The 24,917-nt window shown below is 34.9% G+C and overlaps 1 protein-coding gene across 1 annotated transcript in view; it reads right to left on the bottom strand.

The window, feature by feature from the left end:
- Positions 1-791: 791 nt before the first annotated feature.
- LOC132548201 (small G protein signaling modulator 1-like) overlaps positions 792-24,917 on the bottom strand; it is a 77,179-nt gene continuing 53,053 nt past the window's right edge. Inside the window, exons 10-24 of the mRNA XM_060212063.1 lie at positions 18,058-18,125; positions 17,277-17,441; positions 10,709-10,855; positions 9,821-9,989; positions 8,336-8,400; positions 7,979-8,124; positions 6,244-6,292; positions 4,208-5,032; positions 3,791-3,870; positions 3,495-3,619; positions 2,641-2,723; positions 2,245-2,354; positions 1,804-1,900; positions 1,420-1,587; positions 792-880 (exon numbers count right to left, since the gene is read on the bottom strand). Coding sequence (XP_060068046.1) covers positions 792-880; positions 1,420-1,587; positions 1,804-1,900; positions 2,245-2,354; positions 2,641-2,723; positions 3,495-3,619; positions 3,791-3,870; positions 4,208-5,032; positions 6,244-6,292; positions 7,979-8,124; positions 8,336-8,400; positions 9,821-9,989; positions 10,709-10,855; positions 17,277-17,441; positions 18,058-18,125 — 2,386 coding nt within the window. The remainder of the gene's footprint in view (positions 881-1,419; positions 1,588-1,803; positions 1,901-2,244; positions 2,355-2,640; positions 2,724-3,494; positions 3,620-3,790; positions 3,871-4,207; positions 5,033-6,243; positions 6,293-7,978; positions 8,125-8,335; positions 8,401-9,820; positions 9,990-10,708; positions 10,856-17,276; positions 17,442-18,057; positions 18,126-24,917) is intronic.

Genomic DNA, 24,917 nt, shown 5'->3' with positions numbered 1-24,917 from the left:
CATCTTTCCGATATATTACAACTTAAGCCTCAACAAACTGTCCACACATACATTCATTCATACATATATATATATACATATTTTTGTGCTATTTCAATCTTTTTTGTATTCAATAAATGCATATTTCTGAGAATTGAAGTCTATACAATATTTGGTAATGATAATCATATACATATTATGTAGCATGAAAACATCATTTCACAATCCAAAGGATCCTAACACCCTGGTGAAATCTCTGCTAAATAAACAGCCGTCAACTAAGTAGAGATTTTACTGCAGTGATCAACATATCTACATACTGGATTTCTATAATATTAAACACATATTGCACGTTGTCCTCTTTGGTAGAACAGATAAATAGTATCCATTAAACCCATCAACATATGTCAAAACAATTCAATGTGTCTTTTTAACAAGTTAAAACCAGTGACAGACACTGTACAATCAAATTGTCTTTATGTACAGAAGTCTTCAAATGACTGATGTGGAGAGATCTCGACAACAATCTTATCCTAACCTGAAGAATCAGAGTTACTAGGTGGAGTGGCCTTCAGAGAATCAAACAGGTGTTGTATTTTAAATTCACCATCTCATCTTAACTGGGACCAGATGAGTTCACATTTACTGTTACTTTAGGTCTTAAATGCAAATTACTGCGACAAACTAGCTTTGTTGAAATGCTATTCTATAATATATGCTGTCAGTGGTTTGTCTTCTCATGATGACTTGTTGTATAGCAGATGGCCACCGTAGATCCTCTGGGTACATGGCTGTTGTTATTATCACTAGAATCACTTGTTGTCTATCAGGGTCTGTAGTTTGTGAACTAGATCTCTGGCTATCTTCAGCACTTGCTTGGCTTTGTGTCTCTCTGCCATTTCTAGAAAGCATAAACAATAATCCAATTCAGAATTAATGGATCCGAAGTTTTTAACAATTTGTTTAGATCACTGGTTCCCCATAGATGTTAAGCATTGAGGAAGATGAGAAAGAATAATACAAAATAAAAACAATCATGATAGTTTACACAACGAATACTGAAACACTACTTCTGATGCTTTCTAGTTCTGTTATACTGACACAATAAAGAAAGGTGAAAGTGAATGTCAACGTTACTAGCGAAAACAATATATTGTACAGCTAGTATTTATCAAAACTGGGTCAAAACTTTTGTGATTTTCTTTACATACAATCAAATAGTATTTTAACTAACAAAAATTTTGCAATCTTGATGTAAAAGGGCATCTATACACACATATCTTATTATTTCACGGAATGTATTTTTGTGATCACGTTAATATACTATGAAACAGCGGAAATATTATCCCCATGAAAGTAACGGGCTATATGGTATTGTTGTCACACAGAATTCAGGAATATAATAGATTGGCTTTATCTTTCTGTGTATTAATTCTTTACCATTAAAGAACTTAATTATGTCGGTGAAGTCCATGTTATTATCCAGTATGATATCTCGGTAGAACTCAACCAGGGCCAGAGCTATGAACAACACGAAGTGAGGGGAGCTGATATATTTAGCAACCCAGATGGTCTCCCACACAGCAAACACATCATCATACAGTAGCTCTGTAACAAATCAAAACATAGACAATATAAACCTTATATCAACTTTCTCAAAATGTTCAACTTTTACAGTGATGTATAGTCTCAGTATGGACTTGCAACTTGTACTGATTTGCATTATTTAAAAACAGAGTTCAACAGGAAAATTGAGAGACAGTAATAGTCTAAAACCAAGAGGAAGTCTCTGGTAACAAATGTCCATGTATGCAGTAATCTTACCCCTTTTGAAATCCAGTAAAAACCATCGATAACAGAAGTAGAAGTGTGTGTAGTCACCATGGTGATGCATGTGTTCAAATAACTCCGAGTCAAGAATCTGAAAATTTTAACATATTTTGAGGCAAATATAATATCACATTAAATGATAATTGGACAATATATGTCCAAAATATGTACATGTAATTGACACTGTAAACACACAAACTCAAACAAATCCGAGCTTCCTGGTTATCAGTTATAACTAATCTGGATATAATAGATACTTCAGATTACTTTTTACTATAGTTAACAATTTATTTCCATTTTCTGTGCTCTTTCTACTGAATTTTGCATAGGAAATGGAACAGATCTGATGTAACATTGCAATCATTATATTAATGAAGAGCTGAACATATTGTCAACATTTCAAAAGAGAAGATAGGTAATGTTGATCATACCAACCTGTATGAGGGAGCGCATATTAGCAAAGTGAGTGTCCATGGCCCCTCCATGGGGGAAGTTAGAGGACATCCTCTTCATCAGTTCACAGAAACAGCTGTATGTCATTGCCTCTGTCAACAGTTAAGCCAGGTTATAACAGGTAAACTGGCCAATACAGGCTAATAGAGGCAAACTGGCCAATACACGTAAGGTTATCAATTCAGGTAAACAGGTAATAACAGGTAAACTGACCCCTACAGGTAATCAGGTATTACAGACTGCACAATACAGGTAAACAGGTAATTACAGGATACTCATCACTATAGGTCAACAGAACTACAAGTAAACTTGTCAACTCTAGAGATTAAGGTAAACAATATTAAACTCACTTTGTCTTCATTATCTATTAACACTTACCATCATCAAAGACCACAAGGAGGGGCGCCACCAGGTCACACATCCCCTGTACATATCCTACATCCAGGTGTTCCCACACAAATCTATAGACAAGCAATGTTACGTATATGACCAAGTGTTCCCACAGAATGCTATAGATAAGTAAAGTTAAGTATATACCCAGGTGTTCCTTCACAGACTTATATATAAGTAATATTAAGTATATGACCAAGCGTTCCTATAGAATGCTATAGATAAGTAAAGTTAAGTATATACCCAGGTGTTCCTTCACAGACCTATAGATAAGTAAAGTTAAGTATATGACCAAGTGTTCCCACAGAAAGCTATATATAAGTAATGTTAAGTATATGCCTAGTTGTTCCTACACAGACATATAGATAAGTAAAGTTAAGTATATACCCAGGTGTTCCTACACAGACCTATATACAATTAATGTTAAGTATGGGACTATATGTTCCCACTCAAGCCTACACAAGAAGATGTGTAATGTTAGTTAAGTACAAATACATAAAGCATATTAAATCACACTTATCATCATGTTAATAAAAAATTTTATCATTACTGCATTGACTTTCATGTTAAGTGTTTTTATTCATTACTTCTGAAAATGTGTAAATACCTATGTACACCTAATATTCCAGATTTTTATGTAGAAAGGCCTATCTCACCAATGTACACCTAATATTCCAGATTTTTATGTAGAAAGGCCTATCTCACCAATGTACACCTAATATTCCAGATTTTTATGTATGACTTTTCAGAACCGCAAAGGCCTATCTCCTTTAACAACCAAATCTTGATGACAAATAACAGGAGTTTATTTAAATCCTACACATCAGGTGACCAATACGTACGTGCACATGACATTCCTGAGTTTTTCCAGGTTAGCGGGAGTGAAGTACCAGTAGTTTCGGTCACACCTCTGTACATCTTTGTCTATTCTGTGCAGATTTAGTGCTACATTGTCCAACAACTCAGCCTAAAAAAAGTTCATATTCATGCGTCAGTTCCTTCAAATTACCATAGAAACAGGGAAACTTTCAAAGAATTTAACTGTCATTTAATGAGTTGGATGTATGGTTGATATGCTGAAGCTAGAAAATGATCAATACAAGATATTTTCCATTGTGTTGTGTATATGAAGACTTACTGAATATATTCCACCATTAGAGGCAGGAGAAGCTGGTGATATCAAGCTTTCGTGAGATGTAGAAAGACGTTTCAAGTTATCTGGAAAATCAATATTTAGACAAAGATATTGTAAAAATAACTGCAATGAACAAATACAATGACTTTGGTTTTACTATAAATTTAATATATTAACAAATGAAATTACTAGTTACAGTCTTAATTTGATGTTTTGTGATCTCATTCTGTTCACATATCAATAAATATTAATCTATTTTAAGCCAACCATCCTGGTATATGTAGTCACCATGATGTGTAGAATTATCTGTAATACAGAAATAACATACCAGTACAAATGATACTATATAATATACAAATTCAATATCTTACTTCATTCATTTGTTTTAAGCAATATTGGACACTATTTATAAAATCTTACCTATATTTTCAGCATCAAATGACTTTCCTGTGTTTTCGACTGTTAAGGAATGTCTTTGACTAGAAAGACCATCTCTGTCATCATCGTCATCATCATCATCGTTGTCATCATCATCCTCTTCTTCATCATCTGACTCTGCCCCACCATCCTCCTCATCAGCTTCAGTACTGTCCATGGAGCAAGACATCTTTGTTACAATGATGTGGCGCTCCATACTGCCCTCACGGTCAGCACGGGAGATATCTGTGCCTTCCGAATCACCTGCTGAATCTAATTTTGACCTTTCTTGTGAACTCTGCCGAGCTATAGAGTCACCAAGCCCATCATCTGGACTGTCAGAAAATGATGTACACACATAGTCTCTTTTCTCTAGTAATATTTCTGTTTGTGTCATCTTTTCGATGACCTCTGCCTGTTGTAGATGGAGTTCCATACTCTGTTTCCTGTCTGGGGTTGGCGTACATGTTGTACCTGTGGCGGAACTCTCCTCTGGTACTGTCTCTGGATGTGAGAAGTCATCCCATTCATCAAAACTTTGTTGAGATTCGAACACATCATTGCTAAGACTAGAGTCTTTACGTACTAGCGGTATTGGTCCATCCGAGCTGTGAGAGGATAATTTGGCCAGATTAGCTGCCATGATTTCCTTATCACGTTGTTTAACAATGGCCTCTATTGCTAACCATTCAGACATTGTCCGTTCATACATTGTACGCATGACCTCGTCAACCTTTTCTCTCTCCTCTGGTGTGCTGCTGAAGGAGTAATGTCCCAGCAGGTAAGGCCACACCTGTAAATAAACATGACAGTGGTTACATGTCATACCTGACTAGTCACACGTCATACCTGACTAGTTACACATCATACCTGATTAATTACATATCATACCTGACTAGTCACATGTCATGCCTAAATGGTCACATGCTATACCTGATTTGTCATGTGTCATACCTGATTGGTGACATGTCATGCATGATTAATCACACATGTCATACCTCATTATGTCATGCGTCATTTCTGAAAAGTGACATGGTATATCTGATTAAACATGTCATACCTGAATAATGAGAAATCAAATTTGAATGGTGATATGTCAAACTCTTTTGTTGACACATCACACCTCAACTGTAACTCATCATATCTGATATGATAAACAGTATACATGCTTGGTAACTTAACAAATCAGACTGGAAACTCTGAGCAAAACCAATATTCAGTGACGTTGTCAAGAGGAACACTAAGGTATCCTATAAATAGTGGAAAATTTTCAGTACAAATCTGCAGAAATGTTCACCTCAGCAATTTCTTTTGAAAAGAATTTGATGATCAGGGAAAGATAAACTCAGTTACATGGAAGGTTTATGAGTTGATGATCAGGGAAAGATAACTCAGTACATGGAAGGTTTCAGAGTTGATGATCAGGGAAAGATAACTCAGTACATGGAAGGTTTCAGAGTTGATGATCAGGGAAAGATAACACAGTTACATGGAAGGTTTCAGAGTTGATGATCAGGGAAAGATAACTCAGTACATGGAAGGTTTACATGGAAGGTTTCAGAGTTGATGATCAGGGAAAGATAACACAGTTACATGGAAGGTTTCAGAGTTGATGATCAGGGAAAGATAACTCAGTATATGGAAGGTTTCAGAGTTGATGATCAGGGAAAGATAACCCAGTACATGGAAGGTTTATGAGTTGATGATCAGGGAAAGATAACACAGTTACATGGAAGGTTTATGAGTTGATGATCAGGGAAAGATAACTCAGTACATGGAAGGTTTCAGAGTTGATGATCAGGGAAAGATAACTCAGTACATGGAAGGTTTATGAGTTGATGATCAGGGAAAGATAACACAGTTACATGGAAGGTTTCAGAGTTGATGATCAGGGAAAGATAACTCAGTACATGGAAGGTTTCAGAGTTGATGATCTGGGAAAGATAACACAGTTACATGGAAGATTTCACAGTGTTTGTATTAACCTAAGATAACACAGTTACATGGAAGGTTTATTTCCTGATTTCATGATGCAACACCTGGAAGGTTGTACACCAGTTGATGATAAACCTCTTGAGGATCTGACACCTACAGAAGTAAGAAGGAATGAGGTTATCAACTTCAGCTTCATTAGAACTTTATTTTTCCTTACAATAGTGCATGATTCAATAATCCATAAATACCGTATGAACACTCAAAATAAGATGAAGTTTATTTTCTTCAATCGAATGCAAACCCAGACAAATTTATGTAAAAAACAGACATGAAGGAAGTTTTTACAGCATCTCTATAAAATGGTGAACTTTCATGTTCCATTCCTATAACAATGGATGTACATAAGATCTGTTATATATAGAGGAAATGGACTCCAGTAGTAAAGGATGGGTACATATGATTTGTTATATATACAGACATGAAGATTTCATGTGTTTGTACTTCAATAGGTACTTACTTCTTTCCTGATTTCAAGGATGGGTACATATGATCTGTTATATATAGAGGAAATGGACTTCAATAGTAAAGGATGGGTACAACTTCATGATTGTTATATATAGAGGACTTGGACTTCAATAGTAAAGGATGGGTACATAAGATCTGTTATATATAGAGGAAATGGACTCCAGTAGTAAAGGATGGGTACATATGATTTGTTATATATAGAGGAAATGGACTTCAATAGTAAAGGATGGGTACATAAGATCTGTTATATATAGAGGAAATGGACTTCAATAGTAAAGGATGGGTACATAAAATCTGTTATATATAGAGGAAATGGACTTCAATAGTAAAGGATGGGTACATAAGATTTGTTATATATAGAGGAAATGGACTCCAATAGTAAAGGATGGGTACATATGATTTGTTATATATAGAGGAAATGGACTTCAATAGTAAAGGATGGGTACATATGATTTGTTATATATAGAGGAAATGGACTTCAATAGTAAAGGATGGGTACATAAGATCTGTTATATATAGAGGAAATGGACTCCAGTAGTAAAGGATGGGTACATATGATTTGTTATATATAGAGGAAATGGACTTCAATAGTAAAGGATGTGTACTTATGATTTGTTATATATAGAGGACTTGGACTTCAATAGTAAAGGATGGGTACATAAAATCTGTTATATATAGAGGAAATGGACTTCAATAGTAAAGGATGGGTACATAAAATCTGTTATATATAGAGGAAATGGACTTCAATAGTAAAGGATGGGTACATATGATTTGTTATATATAGAGGAAATGGACTTCAATAGTAAAGGATGGGTACATATGATTTGTTATATATAGAGGAAATGGACTCCAATAGTAAAGGATGGGTACATAAGATCTGTTATATATAGAGGAAATGGACTTCAATAGTAAAGGATGGGTACATAAAATCTGTTATATATAGAGGAAATGGACTTCAATAGTAAAGGATGGGTACTTATGATTTGTTATATATAGAGGACTTGGACTTCAATAGTAAAGGATGGGTACATATGATTTGTTATATATAGAGGAAATGGACTCCAGTAGTAAAGGATGGGTACATGGGCCATGAATGCCAACTGGCAAAGGCCATGAAGCATTGATACACCTACTTCAATTTGCCTTTGTCCAGTTGGTATTCATAAGCCAATGACTGCCACTCAAAGCACTTTAATGCTTAAATACTATTCACTAGTATTCTAAGATATGTCTTCTACATCTCCCTACAAATAAGTTCCTCACTTGCACCATGCCTTTTATTTGTCAATGTACCCTCTGCCCTTTTCTACTCACCATATTGTCCTTGTTGAGAAACTTCCACTGGTCCTCTGTCAGTCCTGCTGATAGGTCGTAATCGGAATCTGTGCCAGTTAATGAACCAAGAACTAGGCCAGACAAGTGTGTTCTCACTGTCTTCAGGTGGCGACAATGGGCTAGCCCTGATAATATGTAAAGTATCTGGTTTTTGATCATAAACAGATACAGATATGTAAGAAACAAAGCGGTAGAGAGTAAGACATAGCCAGCTAAAAATATGTACACAGAAATACAGACAAAGAGAAATACTTACACAGATAGAGAAATACACAAAGAAATACAGACACAGAGAAATTCTCACACAGACAGAGATATACACACAGAAATACTTACACCCATAGAAAGCTCTTGAGATAATTTGTTTCTTCATAGTGTCACAAAGTTGTTTTAATGTGGTTCTGAAATATAAAATAATATGAACTTGCATATTAATTTTCTTCATTACAAAATGCAGTTCTCAACTGAAAAATGTCTCTATATCAGCTGTATTTGATAACACTTTATTTGCCTTTTACAGCAGGTTTGTTATAAGCAATACCTTGATTTTAAAGACGTACAATTGGATCCATGTTTAGAGAGATAAGGTATGTTTTACCAAGACCTGCAGCCAAAACCCTGTTTGGAGAGATAAGGCATGTTTTACCCAGACCTGCAGCTGAAACCCTGTTTGGAGAGATAAGGCATGTTTTACCCAGAGCTGCAGTTGAAACCCTGTTTTTGGAGAGATATATGTTTTCCCAAGACCATTGGTTCGAACTGTGATAGGAGAGATAAGCCATGTTTTTACCCAGGTTTGCAGTTACAACCCTGTTCGGAGAGAGAGGCATGTTTTATGCAGACCTATGATTGGAACCCTGTTTGGAGAGATAAAGGCATGTTTTACCCAGACCTGTAGTTGGAACCGTGTTTGGAGAAATAAAGGCATGTTTTACCCAGACCTGTGGTTGGAACCCTGTTTGAAAGATAAGGCATGGTTTACCCAGACCTGTGGTTGGAACCCTGTTTGGAGAGATAAAGGCATGTTTTACCCAGACCTGTGGTTGGAACCCTGTTTGGAGAGATAAAGGCATGTTTTACCCAGACCTGTGGTTGGAACCCTGTTTGGAAAGATAAAGGCATGTTTTACCCAGACCTGTGGTTGGAACTCTGTTTGGAGAGATAAAGGCATGTTTTACCCAGACCTGTGGTTGGAACTCTGTTTGGAGAGATAAAGGCATGTTTTACCCAGACCTGTGGATGGAACTCTGTTTGGAGAGATAAAGGCATGTTTTACCCAGACCTGTGGTTGGAACCCTGTTTGGAAAGATAAAGGCATGTTTTACCCAGACCTGTGGTTGGAACCCTGTTTGGAAAGATAAAGGCATGTTTTACCCAGACCTGTGGTTGGAACCCTGTTTGGAGAGATAAAGGCATGTTTTACCCAGACCTGTGGTTGGAACCCTGTTTGGAGAGATAAAGGCATGTTTTACCCAGACCTGTGGTTGGAACCCTGTTTGGAGAGATAAAGGCATGTTTTACCCAGACCTGTGGTTGGAACCCTGTTTGGAAAGATAAAGGCATGTTTTACCCAGACCTGTGGTTGGAACTCTGTTTGGAAAGATAAAGGCATGTTTTACCCAGACCTGTGGTTGGAACTCTGTTTGGAAAGATAAAGGCATGTTTTACCCAGACCTGTGGTTGGAACTCTGTTTGGGAAGATAAAGGCATGTTTTACCCAGACCTGTGGTTGGAACTCTGTTTGGAAAGATAAAGGCATGTTTTACCCAGACCTGTGGTTGGAACCCTGTTTGGAAAGATAAAGGCATGTTTTACCCAGACCTGTGGTTGGAACCCTGTTTGGAAAGACAGGAGTTGTTCTGTTCTTCTTGAGCTTTGGCATAGTCCTGTACTGATGACTGGGCCAATGGGCTTGGCAGGCGTGGGATTCGATTAGCCCAGGAAAAGTTTTCTCCCTTTATCTTAGCTTTTGGATCCATCATCTCAGGAGCTACAAGAGTTAAAGTGTTTTCTGTCAGGTAAAGACAACAATCATTCTAAAGAAACAAAACCTAGTCACCATAGAAACAGAATTACCTATAGTTATCATAGAAACAGAATTACCTATAGTTATCATAGAAACAGAATTACCTATAGTCACCATAGAAACAGAAGTATGTCGTCATGACTTGATCTGAATGTAGTGATGACTTACGAATACTGGGTCTAAATGTAGTGATGACTTATGAATACTTGGTCTAAATGTGGTGATGACTTATGAATACAGGAAGGTCTAAATGTAGTGATGACTTATGAATACTGAAAAGTCTAAATGTAGTGATGACTTCGAATACTGGGTCTAAATGAAATGATGACTTATGAATACAGGAAGGTCTAAATGTGGTGATGACTTACGAATGCTGGAAGGTCTTGATGTAGTGATGACTTATGAATGCTGGAAGGTCTAAATGTAGTGATGACTTATGAATGCTGGAAGGTCTAAATGAAATGATGACTTATGAATGCTGGAAGGTCTAAATGTAGTGATGACTTATGAATGCTGGAAGGTCTAAATGAAATGATGACTTATGAATACTGGAAGGTCTAAATGTGATGATGACTTATGAATGCTGGAAGGTCTTGATGTAGTGATGACTTATCAATACTGGAAGGTATAAATGTAGTGATGACTTATGAATGCTGGAAGGTCTAAATGTGATGATGACTTACGAATGCTGGAAGGTCTAAATGTAGTGATGATACGAAAGACATAGTCAGTGGCTTCATCTTCTTCTGTGCTGGAGCTACTAGTGCTGCCCTCTTGTGAAATGTTAGAGAGACGACTGCCTTTCCGTTTTAGTTTGGGAAAAACTTTCCCTGAAAGAAATAAAGGACATAGTTACAGACTTGATAAATCATTGTGTCACACTGACAAATAAGGATTAACAGAGTATACACTTATCAACATGACTTTAAAAGTCAACAACAGTGTCTTACAAAACATTTACACAGCATAGCAGAACCAAGTATCAAAATTAAAATCTAGTCTTCTTTGTGCAATCCCCAATTTTCTCTGTTAGTTGAATGCTGTTGATTATAACTTAACGAACAATTATTGATGGCAAAAATTTGTACGATATGGATCAAATGATACATTATTATTAACAGCGATTAAGGATATTATTCAGTTATTTTTCTCTATCCTAAGTGTGACATGTAACAGAAGGGTCCTCACTAACTTTGATGAACATGTGTTTAAGAAACATTTCCTTGATATTGTGTTTGATACTGCATTGAATTGTGAACTCTTACTTTTTATATATTTTTTTTATCACTCCAAATAAATGTTATACAAATTGAATTCTACCTTTAAAGATAATTAGCAGGTATCGGACAAATTCTACTAAACAGAATTAAACAGTCTTAGATATAACTACATAAATGTTTTAACTGTGAAGGTAATAACTAAAATATTTCTAACAAATCTAAAATAACTCCATTACACTATAATTTATATCAAATCTAAAAATAACTTTTTCCTTGAAAACTCTAAACAGACAAATGTAACATAAGGGTGATGGTAATAAGTTTCTTTGTAGTCAGGTCATATGTACATTTCATATATATACTTACAGAAGTCATTTAAGGGCAATGGTGAAAGGTTTCTGTGTTATAAGTTGTGCGATCATAATGGGAATATATGTATATATTACTTACATAATTATGCAATTAACTGGTGATGGTGATAGGTTTCTCTATGAGGTCACAATGAGTATATATATAAACTTATATTTGTAATTTATAGGTGATGTGATTGATTTCTGTATTACATCAGTGGCCAGTTAGCTCAGTTGGTTACAGTATCTGTCTAAGGAAGCTACAGTGGCCAGTTAGCTCAGTTGGTTACAGTATCTGTCTAAGGAAGCACCAGTGGCCAGTTAGCTCAGTTGGTTACAGTATCTGTCTAAGGAAGCACCAGTGGCCAGTTAGCTCAGTTGGTTGGAGATTCTGTCTAAGGAAGCACTAGTGGTCAGTTAGCTCAGTTGGATACAGAATCTGTCTACAGAAGTACCAGTGGCCAGTTAGCTCAGTTGGTTACAGTATCTGTCTAAGGAAGCACCAGTGGCCAGTTAGCTCAGTTGGTTTGAGTATCTGTCTAAGGAAGTACCAATGGCCAGTTAGCTCAGTTGGTTACAGTATCTGTCTAAGGAAGCTACAGTGGCCAGTTAGCTCAGTTGGTTACAGTATCTGTCTAAGGAAGCACTAGTGGCCAGTTAGCTCAGTTGGTTTGAGTATTTGTCTAAGGAAGCACCAGTGGCCAGTTAGCTCAGTTGGTTACAGTATCTGTCTAAGGAAGCTACAGTGGCCAGTTAGCTCAGTTGGTTACAGTATCTGTCTAAGGAAGCTACAGTGGCCAGTTAGCTCAGTTGGTTACAGTATCTGTCTAAGGAAGCTACAGTGGCCAGTTAGCTCAGTTGGTTTGAGTATTTGTCTAAGGAAGCTACAGTGGCCAGTTAGCTCAGTTGGTTACAGTATCTGTCTAAGGAAGCTACAGTGGCCAGTTAGCTCAGTTGGTTACAGTATCTGTCTAAGGAAGTACCAGTGGCCAGTTAGCTCAGTTGGTTACAGTATCTGTCTAAGGAAGCTACAGTGGCCAGTTAGCTCAGTTGGTTACAGTAGTTAGCTCAGTTGGTTACAGTATTTGTCTAGGAAGCACCAGTGGCCAGTTAGCTCAGTTGGTTACAGTATCTGTCTAAGGAAGCTACAGTGGCCAGTTAGCTCAGTTGGTTTGACAGTATGGCCAGTTAGCTCAGTTGGTTTGAGTGGCCAGTTAGCTCAGTTGGTTACAGTATTTGTCTAAGGAAGCACCAGTGGCCAGTTAGCTCAGTTGGTTACAGTATCTGTCTAAGGAAGCTACAGTGGCCAGTTAGCTCAGTTGGTTTGAGTATTTGTCTAAGGAAGCACCAGTGGCCAGTTACCTCAGTTGGTTGGAGTATCTGTACCAGTGAAGTGTACCACACATAAAACCACTGTGCAGAAACTAGCATCCAACCATTTAATGTTACAGCTGAAATCAAATACACACAAAACCACTTTGCAGAGACTATCACCCAACCAATGTTACAGCCAAAAACAGACACACAAAACCACTAAAACGGAAACCACATTTTGTCTCCTGTTTCATACTCCGATTGAAGTTAAAAAATTTCTTCCTGGCTGATGTTGGTGTGTCCTTGTAGACTTGTCAGGGATTCTTTGCCTTAATGTGCAGACATTGTCAATTAGGATCTAATTGACATAATAAATAACATTGTCCAAGGATTTGATGTCACTAGCTAATACATCAATGCTATAGATATTCTAGCTTTTGTTACAGGAATATCATTATTGTTGTTAGCATGAACAAATGACTTTGTGTTGGGAATTCTAGCAGACACAGGGTGGATTAACCTAGCTAAGCAGGAAGCTTCATACGTTAATGTATCATCTACACAGCGCAGCAATCCTACATTTACAAAGCATCACACATTACTTAAATAGGTCAATGGTATGACAGGTACTTCACTTTTCACAAAATTTTGTTAAATTAAAATAGTACGGTAACTGAAGATATGAAAAAAAACTTGATATATCAGGAATTTATCCAAAATAGCATTGTTACCCAACAAACATCATCTGTACCAAGTTTAAACTAGCTTTGTAACCCAGGTAATGTTATTTGTATGGTCAATACCAATAAAAGCACTATATGCTTGTGATCTGAAAGAGCAGTAAGCAGACTGCACAGCAGTGTACAGGAAGTGAGGGATGGGGCAGCATGCTACAAACACTCAACTGTTATGCGCGATGACAATAGCGTAGGTTTGGTTCATACTGGCCTGTCTATAGTGTACACCTGTGTCAAAGGAACACACACTCAGTACAACATACACCTCACATGTACCATAACAGAGTAATATCAAAATAAAATCAGAATTCTTCCTGGAATGAAAACCTTAATCAAAAAGTATTTGGGACAAACATCTAACTTACTGGACTTAAATATAATAACTTCAGGAAGGTACTCTGGAAATCAGTTGTGTCTCGAGGTAATATTTTAATATCATAATGGAAATTTCATTTTATATATATATATCAATGTTACGCAGCTAGAATTTTTCTTAGCCTTTTAGTAACTTTTGCCATTTATAGATTTGAAAATTTTGTAGTTTGCAGTATTTCAAAGTTTTAATAGTATTGTATATTTCAAAGTTTTAATAGTATTGTATATTTCAAAGTTTTAATAGTATTGTATATTTCAAAGTTTTAATAGTATTGTATATTTCAAAGTTTTAATAGTATTGTATATTTCAAAGTTTTAATAGTATTGTATATTTCAAAGTTTTAATAGTATTGTATATTTCAAAGTTTTAATAGTATTGTATATTTCAAAGTTTTAATAGTATTGTATATTTCAAAGTTTTAATAGTATTGTATATTTCACAGTTTTAATAGTATTGTATATTTCACAGTTTTAATAGTATTGTATATTTCACAGTTTTAATAGTATTGTATATTTCACAGTTTTAATAGTATTGTATATTTCACAGTTTTAATAGTATTGTATATTTCACAGTTTTAATAGTATTGTATATTTCAAAGTTTTAATAGTATTGTATATTTCACAGTTTTAATAGTATTGTATATTTCAAAGTTTTAATAGTATTGTATATTTCAAAGTTTTAATAGTATTGTATATTTCACAGTTTTAATAGTATTGTATATTTCAAAGTTTTAATAGTATTGTATATTTCAAAGTTTTAATAGTATTGTATATTTCAAAGTTTTAATAGTATTGTATATTTCAAAGTTTTAATAGTATTGTATATTTCAAAGTTTTAATAGTATTGTATATTTCAAAGTTTTAATAGTATTGTATATTTCAAAGTTTTAATAGTATTGTATATTTCACAGTTTTAATAGTATTGTATATTTCAAAGTTTTAATAGTATTGTATATTTCAAAGTATTAATAGTATTGTATATTTCAAAGTTTTAATAGTATTGTATATTTCACAGTTTTAATAGTATTGTATATTTCAAAGTATTAATAGTATTGTATATTTCAAAGTTTTAATAGTATTGTATATTTCAAAGTTTTAATAGTATTGTATATTTCAAAGTTTTAATAGTATTGTATATTTCAAAGTTTTAATAGTATTGTATATTTCAAAGTTTTAATAGTATTGTATATTTCAAAGTTTTAATAGTATTGTATATTTCAAAGTATTAATAGTATTGTATATTTCAAAGTTTTAATAGTATTGTATATTTCACAGTTTTAATAGTATTGTATATTTCAAAGTATTAATAGTATTGTATATTTCAAAGTATTAATAGTATTGTATATTTCAAAGTTTTAATAGTATTGTATATTTCACAGTTTTAATAGTATTGTATATTTCAAAGTATTAATAGTATTGTATATTTCAAAGTTTTAATAGTATTGTATATTTCACAGTTTTAATAGTATTGTATATTTCAAAGTATTAATAGTATTGTATATTTCAAAGTTTTAATAGTATTGTATATTTCAAAGTTTTAATAGTATTGTATATTTCAAAGTTTTAATAGTATTGTATATTTCAAAGTTTTAATAGTATTGTATATTTCAAAGTTTTAATAGTATTGTATATTTCAAAGTTTTAATAGTATTGTATATTTCAAAGTTTTAATAGTATTGTATATTTCAAAGTTTTAATAGTATTGTATATTTCAAAGTTTTAATAGTATTGTATATTTCAAAGTTTTAATAGTATTGTATATTTCAAAGTTTTAATAGTATTGTATATTTCAAAGTTTTAATAGTATTGTATATTTCAAAGTTTTAATAGTATTGTATATTTCAAAGTTTTAATAGTATTGTATATTTCAAAGTTTTAATAGTATTGTATATTTCAAAGTATTTGAACGAAGAGTAGTTTGTAGTATTTAAATGTAGCCTCTCAGTTTCTTTCACTTCCTCAACAAAATAAACAAAATAGTTCTGCTAAATCTTTAAATCATAATTTTTAATCAAAGAATATTACTGTCTATATTGTCTATATGTCAACTTACCATTCAAAAATGAAAAGTCAAATCCTTATTTTATTAGCATGGAGACAAAGCCATTTTATTTAAATGGAAGAAACTGACACTGTTTTTTTCCATGATAAAGTGTATTTGATTCTATAATGAAATTTATTACTTGCATATTAAAAAGTGTTTTATTGTTTTTCTGGTCAACTGTGTAAACCATCCATATATCAGTAGAACCAACAGGGGCTTCTCAGGTCTTCATTGAAAGAATATGGAGTTCAGCATTCAGCATTAAACAGTGTATTGAATGTTGATGTTTCAAATGATACACAAGCAAAATTTAAAACAGACCTCTTTGTTTCATAGTGTGATATTATTTACTAATTATTAATTGATTTGCATTCTTTGATTTTTGATTTACCTCCCTTTAAAGATTTATCTACTTTCATCTTATGACCTCAGATTAAATATACTGAAGTTTGAAAATATCTTTAGGGTGAAGTATACACATCCATGATTCAAAAACATATAAACATGGTGTGTCACCAAATACTTTAGATAAGAATACTTAGATTCAACTTAAAGCAATACATATGAATCAACGAAAACAACAGTAGAAAGCTTAGATACACCATTACAAAGACTTGTTTAGGTAAGTATGGTTTAGTTGAAGGTTTAAATAAACTTAAGGAAAGTTGGAGAAAAAGCTGACAACAGAATAACTTCCATGATGCAGAAAATTTGCCCAGAAACCATTTCACCTGTGAAGCCTGTCCACCTGCATTGTTATTCACACTCCTCATAAAGTCCTCAAATCAAAGGACAGGCTTGCGGTTAACCGTTTGTGGCAGAAACATACTGATAACAGCGCAGGTCAAGGCTGCTTATTTTTTGTTTATAATAATCTTCAAATACAATACAGAATGAAATAGTTTCTCCCCAAAGTTTGGGATAGGAGAGTATGACAGGGTGAAGGTCACACAGGGACGAGGGTTAAAAGTCATGATACACACCTGTAAACCAATTCATTGCTACACTTTTTACCCCAGGTTATAAAATACTGTCAAATGTGAGAGCAAGAATGAAGAGGTTTACACTTAATTGATGAGTACAAAAGAGACATATAGTGACATTAACCCTTCCACCCCGACAACCCTTCCACCCTATGTCTGCCCCTTAACAGTGTGCTCATTTGCATAAAGGTGGGTGTGGCTAGACAGGTGAAAGGGTTAAAGGTCTACCTTTACCGCGTTGTGACCAGAGAGGTGGGTCCAGTTGGCCATGTGGGAGCAGGCCATTTTCCAGGCATGACAGGAATGCAAGTAAGTGACCTCCCTTGGGGAAGTGGATAGGTGGACGCTGTACTCCATCCTGTCCCACCAGTACTATTGTACCACCACAGTCAGCTGGAAACAGAGAGAAATATAACATTGATGAGGGTTATCTCCAATGACCAAGTATAAAAGACGGGGTTAATAGATCACAGATGTCCCTCTTGATAAAATATCGTACCAGGTGAGCTAAAAACATTAATCAAAATGATTTTAAGGAAACCACAAATTCATATCATTGTAATAATCCACACTTCTATAGTAATGTACCTAAACATCTAACCAAAGTCAGACAAGTGGAGACAAGAGGCTGGATAGGCCTGGTTTAGTTCACTGAAATTGCTTCATCTTAACTAAAACAAAAGCTTTTTTTTAAGATTTGTATCTATTTTTGCTATAATGCCCCTCTTTGCCCAAAGAGGATCTGACATACTGCTTTTTACAAATTGAGTTAACTTCACCCAAGGATGCTTCAGGGACATGACCCATGCATTCAAGGATGCTTCTGTATCAAATTTGGTCAAAATCTGCTTATCTGTTCATGGCTGGTAGTGATTTGTAGAAACTCATGGCAGAAGACGAACACTACCAGAAGCAATAAGCTCTCTTGGCCCCAGATTAGCTAAAAGCAATATATAACAAATATATGAATTAAAAGTGTAGCACTAGGGATCTGTAAAAGAGTACTTACGCTGTTGGTGACAATGGATGTAGACAATCTCATCTAGGTAAACAGTCAGTGCATAGTCCCAATACAAACTGAAGCAGATGAACAGACACATGGTATTACAATAAAGAGAACTATGATTTTAATTCTTAAATTTAGTTTGTAAACACTTCATGTTAATCAACTCCAAGTACAATCAGGACTACAGGATAATTAATTGTCACTACTAATGATATTTACCTATCATTAGCCCGCTCTGATCCTACTTGATGACATATGATAATTAACTGATGAGGAAATCTTAACACATGAAACTTAAGAGATAAGTATAATCTTCTCCGCATTGCTATAGATAAAGGTATTGTCACCGCCATAACTGCTATACATGTTGGTTTCATCACTCCCATAACTGTTATGCCTGTAGGACTCATCACTCCAAATACTACCATACATACAGACTGAATCACTCCAAAAATGCTATACATGAAAAATTCATCACTCATGTGACTGCCATACATATAGGTTTAATCACTCCCATAACTGCCATACATATAGGTTTAATCACTCCCATAACTGCCATACATATAGGTTTAATCATTCCCATAACTGCCATACATATAGGTTTAATCACTCCCATAACTGCCATACATATAGGTCTAATCACTCCCATAACTGACATACATATAGGTCTAATCACTCCCATAACTGCCATACATATAGGTCTAATCACTCCCATAACTGCCATACATATAGGTCTAATCACTCCCACAACTGCCATACATATAGGTCCAATTACTCCCATAACTGCCATACATGTTGTTTTAATCACTTTGAAACTGACATACATATAGGTTTAATCATTCCCATAACTGCCATACATATAGGTCTAATCACTCCCATAACTGCCATACATATAGGTCTAATCACTCCCATAACTGCCATACATATAGGTCTAATCACTCCCATAACTGCCATACATATAGGTCTAATCACTCCCATAACTGCCATACATATAGGTTTAATCACTCCCATAACTGCCATACATATAGGTCCAATCACTCCCATAACTGCCATACATATAGGTTTAATCACTTCGAAACTGACATACATATAAGTTTAATCACTTCGAAACTGACATACATATAGGTTTAATCACTTCGAAACTGACATACATATAGGTTTAATTACTCCCATAACTGCCATACATATAGGTCTAATCACTCCCATAACTGACATACATATAGGTTTAATCACTCCCATAACTGCCATACATCTAGGTCTAATCACTCCCATAACTGCCATACATATAGGTCTAATCACTCCCATAACTGCCATACATCTAGTTCTAATCACTCCCATAACTGCCATACATATAGGTCCAATCACTCCCATAAATGCCATACATGTTGTTTTAATCACTTCGAAACTGACATACATATAGGTTTAATCACTCCCATAACTGCCATACATCTAGGTCTAATCACTTCCATAACTGCCATACATCTAGTTCTAATCACTCCCATAACTGCCATACATATAGGTCCAATCACTCCCATAAATGCCATACATGTTGTTTTAATCACTTCGAAACTGACATACATATAGGTTTAATCACTCCCATAACTGCCATACATATAGGTTTAATCACTCCCATAACTGCCATACATATTGGTTTTACCACTCTTGTAACTGACATTAATGTATGTTTCATTACACTTATATCTGTTACACATAATGACCAGGTGAGATAATAAAAATCAGTTATATGGCAAAAAAACCCTGCTAGTAATTCTGAATATATCATAAAGAAACAAAAGTTGTGCTTGAAAGCAATTAATATTCATCATGTGTATCACCATTATGTTATGGTTTCCCTCTACTGATGGAGTTGCAGCTAGACAGAAAACAGTATTCCCTATTTGAGACATCATATTAAATACACAGTAAATTTATCATGATACTTCAAAAATTTCTCCTTTGTTTTTAACAAGAGGCCCATTGGACCTGTATCTCTCACCTGGCTCTTTTTATCTGATATTGCTTTTCCAAAACTAAAGGAAAAGGAATTCTAAATGTTTATTTCCCCGTTGGGCCCTGCCTCTCAGCTGGCCAGCTAAATCTTTTAAACAAAAATCTGCTTCACTAAAGCATGCATTCCACAAAATTCCCATTCATTCAAAGATGCTTCAGACCAAATTGGGACAGAATGAAGGCATTCCTACAGAAAAACCCGGGTTTAAAGTATTTGCTCCTGTCTTCCCTACTGGCCACACCCTTCTGGGACCAGAGGTCCCATTGTTTATATAAAACTGATTTCCCTTCACATTAGGTTACTTCAGAAAAAGATGAGATAGAATCCTGACTTTCCTAAAGAGGAAGGATAATTTGTGCTATTTTCCATTTAGACAAATGGGGCTAACATCCATTGTTTATACAAAATTGAGTCTCCTTCACCCAAAAATATGTCAGACTAAATGCAGGCAAAATCCAATTTATCCTACAGAAGAAGGTTTTAAAGGATTTGAATTTGTTCAATATCCACTTTGGTGTGTTCAAACTCACCATTTATACAAAATTGCATCTCCTTCCCAAAAATATGCTTATGAGTTGATAAAAATCTACTACGTAGTCTATGACAGGTAACAATTTAGAGGAAAAGTTGACAGAGACGAAGGATGTTGCTGTATGCCATAAGCTCACTTGGCCCTTTGGGTCAGGGGAGCTAATAAACTTTAACCAAATCACCAAAAAAAGTGAAAAAGAAGAAACAAACTGAAAAGAAGGGTACCATAAAAAAAATTAACAAAATACAAATGTAAAGAAATGACACTCCGCCACCATTGTGTAATCTAAACACCACCACCATTGCATATGGCTACACTACAACATCATCATCACCACCATATTAAAACTGTTCTGGACACAAAAACAAGGATCATGGGCAAAGGTTATTTTGAAGTTGGGCCTACTTGTAGTTTCTGATAGATGCCTGATACATGCGAGAGGTTCCCCCACATACTACCCAAAGCAATAAAGGTGAAGTATTTTGCTGAAGGACACAACAATAGTACAGGATGGTCTAATTTATCAGCTTCATGAGAGACTATCAAACTGCACATTTCATGTCAGCTTGCAAAGTCCATTGTTCTGACTTTGCTTGCTATCTTGGCTCCTTTAGACACACTGAAGACATGAATGAAGTCTAGACATATTCAAATGGTGAAAATAAGAGCCTGTTTAGCTGCTGATAATACTATGTCAGTGTGACTACTGGTTGTATGCTGTAATTACCAGTTGTGTGCTATCAGTCACTTTTGATTTGTACATAACAATTGCCAGTTGTATGTAATAATTGCTAGTTTATATAATATTTTCTAGTTTTATTAATTGATGTTTAACTGTCTGTCAACAGCCACAGGCATTTTGAGCCTCACTTCATGGATAGTTTAGAGTGATCAAAAGGAAGCAAATTAAATCAAACATAAGGTTTGGTAATTTTACATTCATCTGTTTTTAAATTCTCCAACACAAATTTGAGTTTCGATAAGATAATCTTCAGTTATAATAAATAATCAAATTAATGTGCTCCAGCTGAGAATATGGGAACACCATCAGGTAGAAGTCAGTTCTTCTGCTGCTGGAACTATTTTCCCTATTTATCAGGGAGAAGTCAGTTATTCCACTTCTAGAACTGTTTTCCCTATTTTTCAGGGAGAAGTCAGTTATTCCACTTCTAGAACTGTTTTCCCTATTTATCAGGGAGAAATCAGTTATTCCACTTCTGGAACTGTTTTCCCTATTTATCAGGGAGAAGTCAGTTATTCCACTTCTGGAACTGTTTTCCCTACTTATCAGGGAGAAGTCAGTTATTCCACTTCTGGGACTGTTTTCCCTACTTATCAGGGAGAAGTCAGTTATTCCACTTCTGGAACTGTTTTCCCTATTTACCAGAGAGAAGTCAGTATATCTGCTGCTGGAATTATTCTCCCTATTTATCAGGGAGAGGTCCGTTCTTCTGCTGCTGGAACCATTTTCCCTATTTATCAGGGAGAAGTCAGTTATTCCACTTCTAGAACTATTTTCCCTATTTATCAGAAAGAAGTCAGTTATTCCACTTCTGGAACTGTTTTCCCTATTTATCAGGGAGAAGTCAGTTTTTCCACTTCTGGAACTGTTTTCCCTATTTATCAGGGAGAAGTCAGTTATTCCACTTCTGGAACTGTTTTCCCTATTTATCAGAGAGAAATCAGTATATCTGCTGCTGGAATTATTCTCCCTATTTATCAGGGAGAGGTCCGTTCTTCTGCTGCTGGAACCATTTTCCCTATTTATCAGGGAGAAGTCAGTTATTCCACTTCTAGAACTATTTTCCCTATTTATCAGGGAGAAGTCAGTAATTCCACTTCTGGAACTGTTTTCCCTATTTATCAGGGAGAAGTCAGTTATTCCACTTCTGGAACTGTTTTCCCTATTTATCAGAGAAAAGTCAGTATATCTGCTGCTGGAATTATTCTCCCTATTTATCAGGGAGAGGTCCGTTCTCCTGCTGCTGGAACCATTTTCCCTATTTATCAGGGAGAAGTCAGTTATTCCACTTCTGGAACTGTTTTCCCTATTTATCAGAGAGAAGTCAGTTATTCCACTTCTGGAACTGTTTTCCCTATTTATCAGAGAGAAGTCAGTATATCTGCTGCTGGAATTATTTTCCCTATTTATCAGGGAGAGGTCCGTTCTCCTGCTGCTGGAACCATTTTCCCTATTTTGAATTATCAGTGTACAGTTCAGGCTGTAAAGAATTATTTGAGAAGGTCAGAGTTCAGTTTCTTCGTATACATTTGGTAATGTGGTTAACTTTTTATGGTTCTAAACTAAGTATGAATCAAAGCAAGTAGCAGCAAGAACCAGATATACAGCCCCAAACATTGACAGAGGTATGGTAATGTATATCTTATTGAACAGGTGTATATGTAAATCAGTAATAAGTCAGATGTGGAAGGAAATAGCTATTATAGATCCTATACAGAGGTTCAAAATTATAAACATAACATACTTACTTCCCTTTCTTACGTCTTGCTCTAGTTAAATCAGGACAAACCTTAAATTATATGTACTTCATCTGTACTTCATCCCTCTCCCATCCCCATTTAGGATAAAAGTGAAAGAAATTCATTTTCCAAATTACACATGGAAATAAAATAAATGTGTGCTATCACAAATTCCTTACTGGATAAATTCTGAACAGAAATGCACTCTCCACAACCAACTTCTCTAAAGATGGGTTCCCTTGTACTCATATTTAATAACACATCAGAACATCAGAATGCTTGTTTTAACTGCAGACATACTCTATACTATATAAAGAGGGTTATATCCCTGTTGGTGAGCACGCAGATCAACAGTTTATGGCCTCCTAAATATTAAAGAGGTTTGTTAATGATGGTAAACATGCAATGCTGGAAGACAAGAAAAACAACAATAGGAACCCATCTTTATTCTATACACTATAACTATCACTGTAGTGAAGTTAAAACATTCAGGTGTTAAAAAAGGTAAAACCCACTTAAAACCAGCTGCACTTCTGTTATTACTACATACCAGTTAACAAACACTTTGGATATTTGTTTTACCTGGAAATAAGAGGCACCACAAATCAACATTGGTTAATTGTTCATCTTAGTCTGTATTTCTGGATAAATTCGCAAGGAAAATATAAAGATCATAGGGTGACAAAGAAAAGTAAAAAGTCATAGTACCTGCCCCTGGTCCAGTACACAACATTAGAGACCTAAGAAATATTATGTTCATTTTTCACTTATTTCTTGACAACTACCTTATCCTTCAACAAGTTTTTTTTTTCCTGGCTTTCAACAAGTAATTTTGATCCATGTACTCGAGAATCTTTGCTATTTTGGGAAGAAACTAGTAATATTTGCTAAATCTTCTAATTACTCATAATTTCAAAAATCCTATTTGTCAAATAGAGAGAGCAGCTGAAACATGCTGTTTCAATGTCGGGGGGGGCCAACGTGTTTGGTATAATAAGCAAATATGGTTGTGTTTGAATTTTAAAATCATAGATGAACACGTGCACCAAAATAAAATGGTACTGAAGATAAAGGGGAATTTTCCAAGATGAATCCTGATTTTTAAGTGATTATTAGTGGTTGTATTTGTCATACTGTTGTTCAAATTGAATTAAAGTGCATGTCCAGTGGAAATCATCATGGGAGTGGATGTTTGGTGCTGTTTTCATTCTCAGAATAATATCATGTGATCTGCTCAACAACTTCTAAACCAAAAGTGTCAGTAAATATGTCTGCCACCCATGGGAACAGCAAATTCTATCACTGAAACACAATATTCATTAGAATCTTGAATTCTATATACATTTCTAGTATGGGTCCTCAAGCACCATTCTGCGGCTACATCTGTTTATCATACCAAATTACCCCCGAAGGTATCAATAGTCTGTTAAAGGAGATTTACTCATGCATTTCTGTCATGTTGAAATTTCAAATGTTTGTAATTTTCTTTTTCCATGTGCCCAGAAAGAAAAAAATAAACTAACTCTCACAAAAGTAGATTGTAAATATGGTAGTGGTTCTATGTACTTAAAATGTGTAGTTTTACTACATTGTCAATTCATCTTCTATGTTTGTTTCAGTTCTATGCAGTCAATGTCCCAGGGCCAAATTCTTTCTACAAGCACCTTACATATACATGATTAAATGTAACATAATGTTCCACTATTTTTTACCAATCAATGTAAGGATATTTCACACAGCTATTGGTAAACTTATCAGCGCAAAGTACATCAGTTGTATGTCAAGGGACACATGTTCTATCTATGTAATGCAACTGAATTAACAATATTACTGTTCTAG

Source organism: Ylistrum balloti, unplaced genomic scaffold (assembly GCF_031769215.1).
Source record: "Ylistrum balloti isolate Yb309-2 unplaced genomic scaffold, AGI_CSIRO_Ybal_v1 Utg369562, whole genome shotgun sequence".
NCBI classification, from domain to species: Eukaryota; Metazoa; Mollusca; class Bivalvia; order Pectinida; family Pectinidae; genus Ylistrum; species Ylistrum balloti.
This window is presented reverse-complemented; position numbering and strand designations above follow the sequence as displayed.